Source organism: Henckelia pumila, chromosome 2, assembly GCF_033568475.1.
Source record: "Henckelia pumila isolate YLH828 chromosome 2, ASM3356847v2, whole genome shotgun sequence".
Taxonomy (NCBI): domain Eukaryota; kingdom Viridiplantae; phylum Streptophyta; class Magnoliopsida; order Lamiales; family Gesneriaceae; genus Henckelia; species Henckelia pumila.
The window spans coordinates 176,448,516-176,460,916 of NC_133121.1; the positions used below are offsets into that span (position 1 = coordinate 176,448,516).

The 12,401-nt window shown below is 34.9% G+C and overlaps 2 protein-coding genes across 3 annotated transcripts; one reads left to right on the forward strand and one right to left on the reverse strand.

The window, feature by feature from the left end:
• Positions 1 to 296: 296 nt before the first annotated feature.
• LOC140880132 (uncharacterized) lies at positions 297 to 8,162 on the forward strand. Its single transcript, XM_073284273.1, has 12 exons — positions 297 to 497; positions 1,725 to 1,947; positions 2,915 to 3,007; positions 3,078 to 3,179; positions 3,281 to 3,448; positions 3,537 to 3,625; positions 4,211 to 4,332; positions 5,183 to 5,364; positions 5,603 to 5,887; positions 6,712 to 6,859; positions 6,961 to 7,350; positions 7,648 to 8,162. The coding sequence occupies exons 1-11, from the start codon at positions 301 to 303 to the stop codon at positions 7,314 to 7,316; spliced, it is 1,965 nt and encodes a 654-aa protein (XP_073140374.1). The 5' UTR covers positions 297 to 300; the 3' UTR covers positions 7,317 to 7,350; positions 7,648 to 8,162.
• A 69-nt stretch (positions 8,163 to 8,231) lies between these two features.
• On the reverse strand, positions 8,232 to 12,080 carry LOC140880133 (protein TIFY 6B-like). 2 transcript variants are annotated; one of them, XM_073284274.1, is made up of 7 exons: positions 11,937 to 12,080; positions 9,771 to 9,967; positions 9,400 to 9,641; positions 9,203 to 9,293; positions 8,817 to 9,129; positions 8,675 to 8,735; positions 8,232 to 8,570 (listed from the first exon to the last, which is right to left on the reverse strand). In XM_073284274.1, the coding sequence occupies exons 1-7, from the start codon at positions 11,998 to 12,000 to the stop codon at positions 8,450 to 8,452; spliced, it is 1,089 nt and encodes a 362-aa protein (XP_073140375.1). In that variant the 5' UTR covers positions 12,001 to 12,080; the 3' UTR covers positions 8,232 to 8,449. The 2 variants fall into 2 exon arrangements, with proteins under 2 accessions (XP_073140375.1, XP_073140376.1); XM_073284275.1 differs by lacking the exon at positions 11,937 to 12,080 and adding an exon at positions 10,058 to 10,162.
• Between the last annotated feature and the right edge of the window lie 321 nt (positions 12,081 to 12,401).

Below are 12,401 nucleotides of genomic sequence, written 5' to 3' on the forward strand. Positions count from 1 at the left end.
TTGAGTTGAGTTGGAGGAGGAAATTATCATAATGGATTCGAGATTTCATATCATATTTGGAACATTGTTGCTAGATAAACTACATATCATTGGCAACAAAAAAAAATCACAAATATTTTCTTTATAATGGATCATAATTATATATAAAATTAACTTATCTTAATAATAATAATAATAATAATAATAATAATAATAATAATAACAACAAGTCAACTAAAATAAAATAAGAAGTCAACTAAATAGAAGAAAACAAGAAAAGAAAGTGGAACGTTTATTTCCATTTTTTTTTTTTTTTTTCACATGTTTGCCACTTCGGCAGGAAAAATGTCCCGACCTCACCCAGCGGCCGCCGTTCCGCCGCCCGTAGGAACCGAAAATCTTGCCGGAAACACGTCTCCACCGCCTCTACCTCCGGGAACGATGGTCGTGGCTGATCTCAATATCGAACCGCCGGAGTCAGACTCTCACACCTGTTCTTCGCTGTTTCCTGTCTCAAGGTTTTGGCTTTTTCCATGCTTCTGCTATATATTTGCTAAATTATTTTTATTAGTAATTTTTTCTCTACATTTTGGTATTTCCGACTAGAATTATCTTATGTGTATGTGTTATAATCTTATAACATTGTATTTTTACCTCGTGAGTTGAGTGTGTGGATTTGGACCCTCCAAATGTAGCTGAGGCACGCCGAATTAAGGCCCTTTTGAACGATTCTTTGAAGCTTGTTAGTATGCTTCTTAGTTCTAATGTTATTTACTGTGAGTGAGTTGATTAGGGACGAGCACGTTCACAGATAAATAATCTGTTTGTTTAAGTATGCATTTATAATTTCTGAGCTTCATTAGGAATGCATATCTGTATTTAAGAGGTGGATTAGATGCGACAAAAATGAGGCTGCGGTGATCGATGAGTTGTTTTATTCAATTAATATGTTGTGATTATTTTTCGGGTCGGTTTTGAAAATATCCATGAATCTGGCAATTATGAGGATGATTTTAATGAAATAAATCAATAAGAAGGGTACCTAATGTCGAATTTAAGCAGAATCACTGTTGATTTTTCACTGTAAGATCGAAGGTATTCATTTCTTGTTTACTTTTTTCCGTTCCAGGAGCCTAAGCTCAGGTCTTTCCCTTTTCTAATCAAATTATATCTGAGCATTATCCAGGAAGCCGTTGTCGCACTGGCTATAAAATTTGCGTAATGATTATGTATTAGTAAATATGAGAGCTCCTAGTATTGAATTTATGTAACATTTACAGCATCAGTTAGATTTAGCTTTTATCCTAATCTGTTGAATGCTAAAATTTATCTTTTTTGTCTGCCTGGTAATAATATATCATAATTAATTTTTTTTTTTTTTTTTCATAAAAGAATCTCCAATAAGCAGGACACAGCCATATTTCTATTTATCCTCATTCTATTGCTCATCAACCTTTTTCTCTGATTTGAGCACCCGTGTTTCATTTTCTCCTAATTCCTTAAACAAAGAAATACACTTTTTTACTTTTTAATTGTGGCCCAATCCACACTATGCATACATCAGTCTATCTAAGTGAATGAAAGGCTGAGTAGAAAACTTTTTTATTTCAGCTCGAGTGATATCTGTCATTTGTGAATGAAAGGCTGAGTAGAAAACTTTTTTATTTCAGCTTGAGTGATCTGTCATTTGTTTGATAATGTCAATATTATCCATTGATTTTTAACTTTAATTGTTATTTATGTAGGACGATTACCGATGAAACAATTTCAGAAAAGATCGCGTTGATGCATAAAGATGTAGACATGTTGGATGTGGAAACTTCCCAATCCAAGAAAGTTGGGAAATGTCGTTCCAGAACTAGTAAGCCGGAGTACCCTCCTGATTGCTGTGGAGCTGATACAGACGCTGACCAAAATGGTCTAGGGGTACCCAGTTCTCGTGAGGAAAAAGTTAGCAGTCTTAAAACTGTAAGTTTTTGTTTTCACATCTTCACCATGATTTGCACCTGAACCTGAAAACAAATTAATGCAAGGAAAAGGACTGGACACTCTCCTGTGTGTCATCCTTCTTGAAATGGTGAAGTTTCCTTTTCCTTTAATTGACCTGCCAATGTCTCATACTCGGAGACGATAAAAGGAAGAATTTTTTTTAGAAGTTTTCATTTGAACTGTTTTTAGCCAGTACAATAAAATATTGTGCAACAACTAGCCTAAGTTTTATAAAATATTGTTCGCGCCAACTGTTCATTGTTTAATTTTGCTGTGTTGAGCTCTCTATCTGTTTTGACATTTTAGCTTGGGCTGGAGACTATAGAATATGTAAAGCATCATTAGAGTCTTCCCACCCAAAGATAGATATGTGATTGATTTCCTATATATAAGTTGTCAACTAGTAGCTTTTGTTCTTGGGCCAATCGTATGTGGCATCCAGTTGACATTTTATCATGTTGTTCTTCTTATACAATGAAAAGCTGATTTCTTTTTTTCGTTCTTAGAGAAATTTTATCTACTCTATTTATGGAATTAGTACCACATGGTTATCACTAGCCTTCTTTCAAATCTACTTCTCACATGGTGGAATTTAGTTTATTTGGAACAAAAAAGCACAAAGAGGGTACATCATTTTCTGATTTGATTTTTGAGACATGAAAAATTGTGCAATTCCATGTATACATGGGACAACTTATCATTTCTGTCAGATTTAAGATGGCTAATATTCAGGTGATTATAAATGATCCATAGTACAATATTTAATGCTTAATCCTTTTATGTCACATGAACTGCCCGAATGGATTAGCAAGGGTATCTTAATCGAATATCTACAATGAATGAATCTAAGATTGAGGATTTAGAACCCATTGCCACAAGTACTCAATCTGGTAGAGGCGCTTCTGCATGTATTAAATTGCACCATGCTGACCTATTTAAATGTCAGGGATTGGCACATGTTGCACGAAAGATGCCGAAGAATATGCATTCTCATTTTATACTTGGGTTAATGTATCAACGAATGGGCCAACCTCAAAAGGTAGCCTGCTAACCTTTTGTATGTTTATGCATGTTTTTGGTAGCATCCTCTATAATGAAATTATTTCTAGGCAATTTTGGCATATGAAAAGGCAGCTGAGATATTACTTCGCTCTGAAGAAGAAATTGACAGACCAGAGTTACTTTCAGTGGTTCAACTCCATCATGCACAGGTGGTTAACTTTTATGCTGAAACTGCAATAGCATTATGAATTTGACTTTTTCTTAATTCCCTTGATTAACTTGGTTATTAATTAATTCATCCCTCATGCAGTGTATACTGCTAGAAAGCTTTGAAAACTCAAACTTGGATGAAGAACTTGAATCGCAAGAACTTGATGAAATTTGTTTGAAAATGAGGGAGTCCGTCAAGACAGATGTTAGACAAGCATCTGTTTGGAACACGCTCGGTTTACTACTACTTCGAACAGGTCGCTCGCAGGTGCAAATAGAAATATTTTTGTGTCAACAAGCTAGTGTAGGCTTTTATTGTAAGATATTAAATTAACTCTACTCCCGCTCTTCCATAGAGTGCTATCACCGTATTTTCTTCTTTGTTGGAGATTGCTCCTGACAACCTGGATTGCCTTGGAAACCTTGGAGTCGCATATCTTCAAGGGTAAGTGGAAAACATGATGTTTATATCTTAGGCATGTGAAAGGACTTTTTTGGAATTTATTCATGTTTTTGAAAATTCTTTTTTTTTTTCCCAGTTATTTGTTTGATGGAGTTTTCTCAAGAGGTGCAAGTTGGTTGGGCTGTTTGTTTTTAAACTTATGATAAGATCGAACAATTATGCAATCTTACGTTTTCTAAGTGGTCACATCCAATAACATTAATTCAGTCACATGTTATCCACAATTGATTTATTTGAAAAATATGTCATGTACATGCCTCGCAATATGCAAATACAAGTGTGTTATACTGTTGATGTTTCTTGGTAATCTGAAATAAGGCAGCATTCAGATTAGTAATAAAATCAAGCAGTTGGATATAGATGCATTGACATGTTTGTTCATAGTTTGAGTAAATATATTGAAGTTGGTGGCTTGTTTTGCAACTATATTTGTTAGTTTACAGACGAGCTATCTTTTATGGATGCATATTGTGCTAATTCACATATGATAGCAATTGCATTATTCATCATGCATGTTGAGCTAATTCACATATGATAATTTGATGGTTGTAATAAATTATGTCCCAGTGGGCATTTGGAGCTTTCAGAGAGGTGTTTCCAAGATTTGGTTTTGAAAGATCACAATCATTCTGCAGCTTTAATCAACTATGCGGCCATCCTTTTATATAAATATGGTTCAGTGGTCTCAGGTATCCCTTTTGAAATTTAACTGAAGTCAGGATGTCTAAGATGTTGTGTCAGGGTCTTGAGTCTTGACTCAACTAAGGAGCCCAACCATTCTTTGGTCAAATCATAATTCACAACTTGGAACCTTTTTTCCGAAGTTCACCCCACATTTTATTTCACATTTTCAATCAATATTAAAAACATAGTCATTACATAATATTTCTTGCTCCTTTTTTTTTCTACTAATAGGTATACTATTTCGTCTATTTTATATATGCATATCGCTACGAGTGCATTTAGATTAATAAGTTGTCTAACAAAAAGTAATTTAAAAGAAAAAGCATTTTTAAGCAGAAAGTGGTGTTTGCATGGACAAGATTTTATTTTATTTTTATCTGACGGATAAGTTTTTTTTAAAACTACTTAAAAAAGTACTTTACTAAAAGCTAAAAAATTTGAGTTTTTTTGTTTCTGTTTCTGTTTCTGCTTCTGCTTCTGCTTCTCCTTCTACTGAAAAGAAGCTTTCTTTCACTATTTTATCCTAACATAAAAAACTGCTTCTGGTTTTCCTAAAAACACTTTCTTTAGCCACAGCTTCGCTATCCAAGCTGGTCCTTTTCAGAATTCTTATTCAAATGCAAATCAATATTATCTTCAAAAAATACTGTAGAGCTCTTCCATAAATTTTATAATTAGATATGGATGAAAGTCAAACTGAACGCCACCTAAGTTTCTAGTTCATAAGGATGCTTGTCTCTGGCATAATGCGCCTAAATCCTATAATCAGCATTAGCATTGTTGATTACTTAAAACGGTTTTCTTTTCCTTCGGTCAGATTTAGATACTACTATTCTGAAGTTTTTTCTTGTATAGGTGCTGGGGCCAACGCTGATACCAGAACTTTTGCGGATCAGGTTGAGGCTTCGAATGTTGCCAAGGAGTGTTTATTAGCTGCTGCAAAAGCTGACCCCAGGGCAGCTCATGTATGGACAAATCTGGCCAGTGCATATTATTTGACTGGTGATTACAAAGCTTCTGGAAAATGCTTGGAAAAGGTACTTCTGGCCCCTTAACTTTGATCACTGCTTTTCAGCAGTATTGGCTTTTTTTTTTGGTTTGTTTCTGTTATTTTATTTTGTACTTTAATTTCCGGTAAGTTATCTCATAGACGAAGTTTTATCCTTTTCTTAAATCCAATATTTTTACTCTACGTGATTGGTATATCTATCAACTTTTTTCTGTTATATGGTGTTAAGATTTCAAGTTCTTTGCTCTTGCCTTCTTGCTTTATAGGCTGGAAAACTGGAGCCAAATTGCTTAGCGACACGATATGCTATTGGAGTTCACCGAGTCAGAGATGCAGAAAGGTCTCAGAATCCTAATGAACAGCTCACTTGGGCTGGGAATGAGATGGCTTCTCTGCTAAGAGAAGGAGATTCCACAGCCATTGAGCCTCCCATAGCATGGGCAGGTCTTGCTGTGGCCCACAAAGCCCAACATGAGATTGCATCAACATTTGAAATTGAGCGACAGGAATTGCTAGAAGTTAAAGATCGTGCTATGTACAGTCTTAAGCAGGTTATATTTTGTATCCTCTCATGAACGTGGTTCTGTGTTCTACACATTCATGGTAATGTTTTTGAATAATTCTTAATAAAACTTGGAACTTTTCTGAGGGATTGAAAACATTGGAGAAACCAATTATATATGGTATAACATACCGATCTTATTAAAGAGGAGTTTTTTATCATATAATATATCATCTTCACATAAGGGGAAGATTTTCTATCAAGTGTAGTCCTAATCCTAGAATTTTCTAGTTTCATATGGTTCATGTCTTCTTAACTAGAAACAATTTTTCACTTTTACTTCTTCTTCCGTTGATTGTATGCCTAGGGACTATAAAATGTTGATGTATCACAAAAGGAGAAGCAGATCAGAATGGAATCAGAAATTTCCGTATACTCAACGATTCAAAAGTTATTAACATAAATTGAAAATAAATTCTGTTTTCGACAAAGTGTAAGAAGCCCCTCCATGGTGATGCTGCATACTTGGAAATGTTGTGGAGTGTCATTTACTATCCTTTGTGGGTGTTAGCTGTCTTGAAAAAACAAAAATGAGATGATTGATTTGTTTTTTTTTTTGTTGATAAAATACTAATTTATTAATATATTCAGGTGATTGATTTTTTTTTTTGATAAAATACAAATTTATTAATAAATTCTAGATGATTGATTGCGTCTTTGACGTTCAAGATGGCACTTGATGATTAATTTTGGCACCTTACATATATATGCATGTATTAGAAAGAAGTGGACTAATGTCACGTAAAATTTTGTTTTTTGTTTTTGTTTTTGTTTTTGACGTCCCTTTCTTATATGCTTTCTTCCATTAATCAGGCAATAGGAGAAGACCCGGATGATGCTGTGCAATGGCATCAAATTGGCCTTCATTGCCTTTATACTCAGCAATTTAAAATGTCTCAGACATACCTCAAGGCAGCAGCCATTCGTCAGAATGACTGTGTTTACACGTGGTCAAATCTGGGTAAGTGCAATTTTTAAATCTTTTTTGCTTCAGAACATGTATATTTAATGTGTCGTAGTTTCTATCTTTCACCATTTTATATACCTGAAAATTCTTCTCAGGCATCTCACTACAGCTACTGGAGCAAAATGCACAGGCTGAAGAAGTATACAAACATGCCCTGTCCTTAGCTACATCTCCACAGGAACACACTATATTCTCCAATCTTGGGAATTTTTATCGCCAGTTAAGAAAATATGAACGCGCAAAGGCAATGTTCAGCAAGGCTCTTGAACTGCAGCCAGGATATGCTCCTGCATATAATAATCTCGGTCTTGTTTTTGTAGCTGAGGGTCGCTGGGAGGAAGCCAAGTTCTGCTTCAACAAGACTCTTGCATTAGATCCATTACTAGATGCTGCCAAATCTAACATGATTAAAGTGGATATATTGTGCAGAATGGATACATCCTTGCCTTAATGTCTCACATCAATTGGTTTCTTCTCTAATGAAGGTAATGCGTATTTCGAGTGTTAACCATTATAACAAACATAAAATCTCTTGTGAGACGGTTCATGGGTCAATTATTTTGTAAGACAGATTTTCTATTTGGGTTACCGATTAAAAAAATATTATTTTTGATGTCAAAAGTAATACTTTTTATTGTAAAAAATATGGGCAAGGTAGATCAATCTCACCGTCTCCCAAAAGACCTACTTTTTAGCATGTGCTTTTCCAAAATGCAATTTGAGATGTAAAGCCAGATGATTATGTGAAGTTTGATTTGTTTTAGTTTAATTTTGTTTACTAGAGGAGACAATGAAGCACCAGCTTTCGACAGAGGAAAGACGGGACAGGTTGTGAGTAGCTTCTCAACCAGAGGGGGCGTCATCTTCTGGTCAGGGCTCTCCAAGTAAGAAAATCTTGTGTGCTGACATTGCATCACTTTGTCCATGCCCGAGAGTCCAATTGGGAGATCTATGGCTTCTAATGGTTGACGATGCAACAGAAACTATTGCATATTAGATCATTTCATTTCTAGCTAATACATTCCATACTCTGTAACCTTTTGGAAATCTGGTCCTGAGGTCTTCTAATAGGATGAGAAGGCAAGTATTGAGAAAGACAACCATAGAGCATATATATTATATGGAAAGCTTAAAGCTTACAACATTTGTGATTTTTTCGAAAGTGGTTTCTTTTCTTGTTTCTTTCCTTTTCTTAAGAGTTCTCGGATATTGTATGAACCAACAAAATGGTGAAACTATGTGCACCAACATGTAGTTGCTGCCTGTTTATGCATTCAAAGCACGAATTTATCCTCAAGTAGCATCATGTAATCAGTAATATACTGAATAACAGACCAATTTTTTTTCTGCTAAAAGAGTAAATACTATCACACTAACGTTCGTCGAATCAATATGTATACAATGTGAATGATAAACTTGCCATATATTGTGTTCAATCACAATGAAAATAACAAAACAAAACTTAATTACAATAATTAAGAGGTACAACAGCAACAAAGAATGCAACATTGAAGGCCAATATATCATCATGAAAAGTTTAGTAGCTTGCTTCTATGTACTTGATGTCCACTGAACTTAGCTAGATCAACTGTTAGCTGGTGCAGGACACGAGACTCTAGAGTTAACAGACATGCTTGTATTACCAGCTTCGATGACGTCTCTATCTGAAGTCTGCGTGTCTGTATATGGGGCTTGAGCGATTACCCTGGATTCAGCAATATAAATCATTCAGCTTGGATCACATTGAGTTGAGTGCAGAGATTTAAGCAATGATCATAAGTTAGTAAGCATGCAAAAGATGGAGAGTACCTTTCCTTGCGTTTCTCTAAAAACCGAGCCAAAGACTTTCGGCGAAATTGAGGTACAGTGCCTGAACAAAATGAAGAAAACATCAATAAAAAGTATCATAAGAACTGAAGAAAACATGAATCAAAGAGAAACCCAAAATTACTTGAAAGTAAGGTAGCACTAGCAGGATCAGATCCAAACGAGTTGATGACATTTTTAGGCTCTATTCTACTGGAAGAAGGTAAGGTAACTCCTGGATTTAGTGTAGTTCTGTTGTTGATAGTAGAGTGAGACATGCTGAGAGCTGTTATGGGTATGCGCCCTGAATGGTAGGGGTTTGAGCCATATGGTTGGCTTACAACAAGTCCATCAAGAACAGAAGACTGAGGCATGGGTGCTTGAACCGGAGCTACTGGAACCGTCGTGCTTGAAGGCGTGGTAGGCCCGTTTCCAGCTAATAGCATGATTGCTTGAGCCTGCATCCATCCAACAAAATGAATCCCACAAAATCAAGAAAAGAAACTAAATGAGATATATCATATGACGCACCTTCTGGGGAGATATATTATCATATACGCACACTGAACCAGCGTAGAATAAGGTCAACTGAGCAGGGGCAGTTGAGATCTTGGGAATATTTCTGCCAAAAAATTCCAGTTTGATTCAAACATTTAGTTATTTTCCTCATAGTAAGATTCAAATTCATGTTCTTATATCAAGGTTCTACCTCCATGTCTCTGTCATACCTTAAATCTGTGGTTCCCACGACAGGGCTGCTAGAAGGAATGGCTTGGATGTGATGAGCCCTCGAAATTCCTGCAAGAGGCTGTGGGCTTGCAGGACCTATCAGGTGCAGTCCGGTAGGCGAAACCGCCGCATTTTCTTGATTGAGAATGGATCGATGGATCGTACGTGAGTCAAGGTGCTTTGCAGGATACGTAGTCATCTTGTACCAAGGTCCCGTTTGCTTTTCAGGAACCACGTTTTTCTGAACACCACAAATCGAAAATACAATAAAAAAAAAAGTCTACAAACAAAAGCACAGAAGCCATCCTCTCAGAACTTGTGAATCAAACACGGATATGATTCTTCATAAACACAAATCGAGGATGCAAACCTGCATGACACCAGAGTAGGGATTGTGATCAGGGCCAAAAGCTTCAGTAGTTGTTATGGACACCAACCCAGTCGACGCCAGGGAATCGAAACCCGTCTTGGGTTTTTCTTCATGCACATCCTGGAAAGATAAGAGCTGAGGAAGAGCTGAAGCCTTGTTTGAGAATGACCACTGCATTGCTAAACTTCTTGCTGGAGCTATACAACCAAAATACAAATCAATCAATATAATCAAACAAGATACCGCCTTTTCGACGAATTCATGCACCTCGTTTCAAGCTAAATTACCTGATTCTCAATGACCACTTAACAGTAATATACAAAGGCTACTTTCAAAACTGCGTGCAATATCAAACTACTGCAAATTGTACAACATTTCAACACCAAATAACAATATAATACAGGAGTTTCTTTAAACATGCAACTCAATATGTGGCTTTAAACTGAATAAATGGACAAAAAATATGGCAACTTGTATATTATTTTAACATCAATCACAGGGAGTATAATACATGAGTTTCACTTAAATAACTCAAAGTGTGGCTGGAAAAGGGATGCGAACATGTTGATCCACTTTAAAAAATTAATTTTTAGCATCTCATGCGCAGTATAATACCATGAATTATTGTACTGATTGATGCGGTACCTGTATAGAATATACAAATCCATATGGTCAAATCAGTTTAAATCTATTAAATATACACCAGATTATTTAAAATATATAAAAAAAATCCTTCTCATTGTGGCCAGGTATAATATATTCATCCGTGATATGATATGTTATTGTAGCACAAAAATATTAAATATATTGGGGGTGACGTCTTCTTGAAGGTGACATCTCATTTTAAAATATAAACACTGTTGCTTTACAAATATATATAATAATTAAATATCTTTATTGGGTGCATGTTGGCATATTTAACTATCACAAGAAACCCACAAGGGAAATTAATATTAGAAATACTGCGCTATCGCAACAGACAAGACATAAAATCTACTGCTAAATTTTGGCGTTGCATCATCATCTTATTTTATACTGTATTCATCTTGAATATACATTTTATTTTATTTTGCACATGGTCTTGACAAGATAAAGTTTACAAATAAAGTTTCTATTTTATCTATATTAAACTAATTTAAAAAATAAATATTGCATATTTTCCAATATTTAATTCATAGAGATATATTAGTAAAAAAAAACAAAAAAAAAATTCTAAATATAGAAATTAGACTACATATATATTTGATATAACCAAAAAAACGACTTATATAATCATCGCAGTATATATATAACCAATTTATTTTCATGAGAACCGTCGATCCGATCCATACATATGACGGATATATTTCGTGAGATAGATCGACCGATTATATACATGCAATGAAAATAATTAACTTGTGAAACGCTTTGTCTTCGATATTTGACTAGCATCCACTAATTATCATCACGATGCCGAATAAATATATAAAATACAGCATGATATAATTTTAAAAACTCGGAAGGCCTGAATAATGCAACCTGAATCTCAAATGTGCGCCGTAAACGCCACAACAAAAATATATATAATTAACACACAAGAGTGATTATTTTACTGCCCATTTGAATTATATATATTCTCACAAAACGTGAACAATCCACCCCCTGACTCCATACATGATACATTATTTTACTCAAAGCAACATCACATACTACATTTATATACTATACAAAAACAAAAGTATATATATTTATATAACCACAATTTGACAGCTGGTGATAAGCATTGAACTTGAAAGAAACTCTACTTCAATTTGTATTTTAAAAATCAAACACCTACAAGGAAATAATGGAGTTCATGTTCCTATCGGTTTCCCGAAATATATCAAGTGTTTCGAAGTTCAAGCTTCTAATATCTACGAAAACATATCCACAAACCACGCACAAAATACATGCAATAAGCAAAATTTCTAGATTTCTAGATTTTAGCTAGTTAATAAATTGGATTTGAACATAACTCAACCCCGAAAGCTAGCTCAAGTAAAAAGGTCGTCCAAGACCTTATATCGTTATCCTACTAACGTGAGACATATCTTAATACAGCTCGTTCCTATACAAGCTGCGGAATATATGAACAGGAAGAATTCGGAAAACGAATAGAAAAAAGCATAAGCGTCGGATTCTGATTACCGGAGTCGTAGATTTCGTCGGGGGTTTCGTTCTTCACCGTCAATCCCATGAAATCTCTCTCCATGTTCGCCTCCAACAGAAAATCCTCAAATGGCTGCGAATATTAATGGAGAAATCAAGCACCAGATTACTTCTGTGTAGTGGTGGTTGATTTGCTGAGAATGGCGAGGAAGAAAGAGAACATGCACATTTGAGGAGACAACATATATATATTCATATTATAGGGGAGAAACATGAAGACTTTGATGAGAGAAGAGAATAACAATAAACAATAATAGTCTCAAAATAATTTTAAATGATGACACAACATACATGATCCAAATAGGATATTCAAAAAAAATATTAAAATATTCAAACACAAAGATATAAGAAATATTTTGGAAATAATCAAGTATGTTGTGAAACGATTTTAAATATTTATGAGACTGAGTTGATTTGATCTTATATATAGAGATAGCAATAATA

What these genes read in the sequence shown, in the direction of transcription:
- LOC140880132 (XM_073284273.1), top strand. Translation starts at nt 301, where the DNA reads ATGTTTGCCACTTCGGCAGGAAAAATGTCCCGACCTCACCCAGCGGCC. An exon ending in TTCAACTCCATCATGCACAG is followed by an intron (nt 3,180 to 3,280) that starts GTGGTTAACTTT and finishes TCCCTCATGCAG; the next exon opens with TGTATACTGCTAGAAAGCTT. An exon ending in GGAGTCGCATATCTTCAAGG is followed by an intron (nt 3,626 to 4,210) that starts GTAAGTGGAAAA and finishes ATTATGTCCCAG; the next exon opens with TGGGCATTTGGAGCTTTCAG.
- LOC140880133 (XM_073284274.1), bottom strand. Translation starts at nt 12,000, where the DNA reads ATGGAGAGAGATTTCATGGGATTGACGGTGAAGAACGAAACCCCCGAC. An exon ending in GTGGGAACCACAGATTTAAG is followed by an intron (nt 9,294 to 9,399) that starts GTATGACAGAGA and finishes ATTTTTTGGCAG; the next exon opens with AAATATTCCCAAGATCTCAA. An exon ending in TTAGAGAAACGCAAGGAAAG is followed by an intron (nt 8,571 to 8,674) that starts GTACTCTCCATC and finishes TGCTGAATCCAG; the next exon opens with GGTAATCGCTCAAGCCCCAT.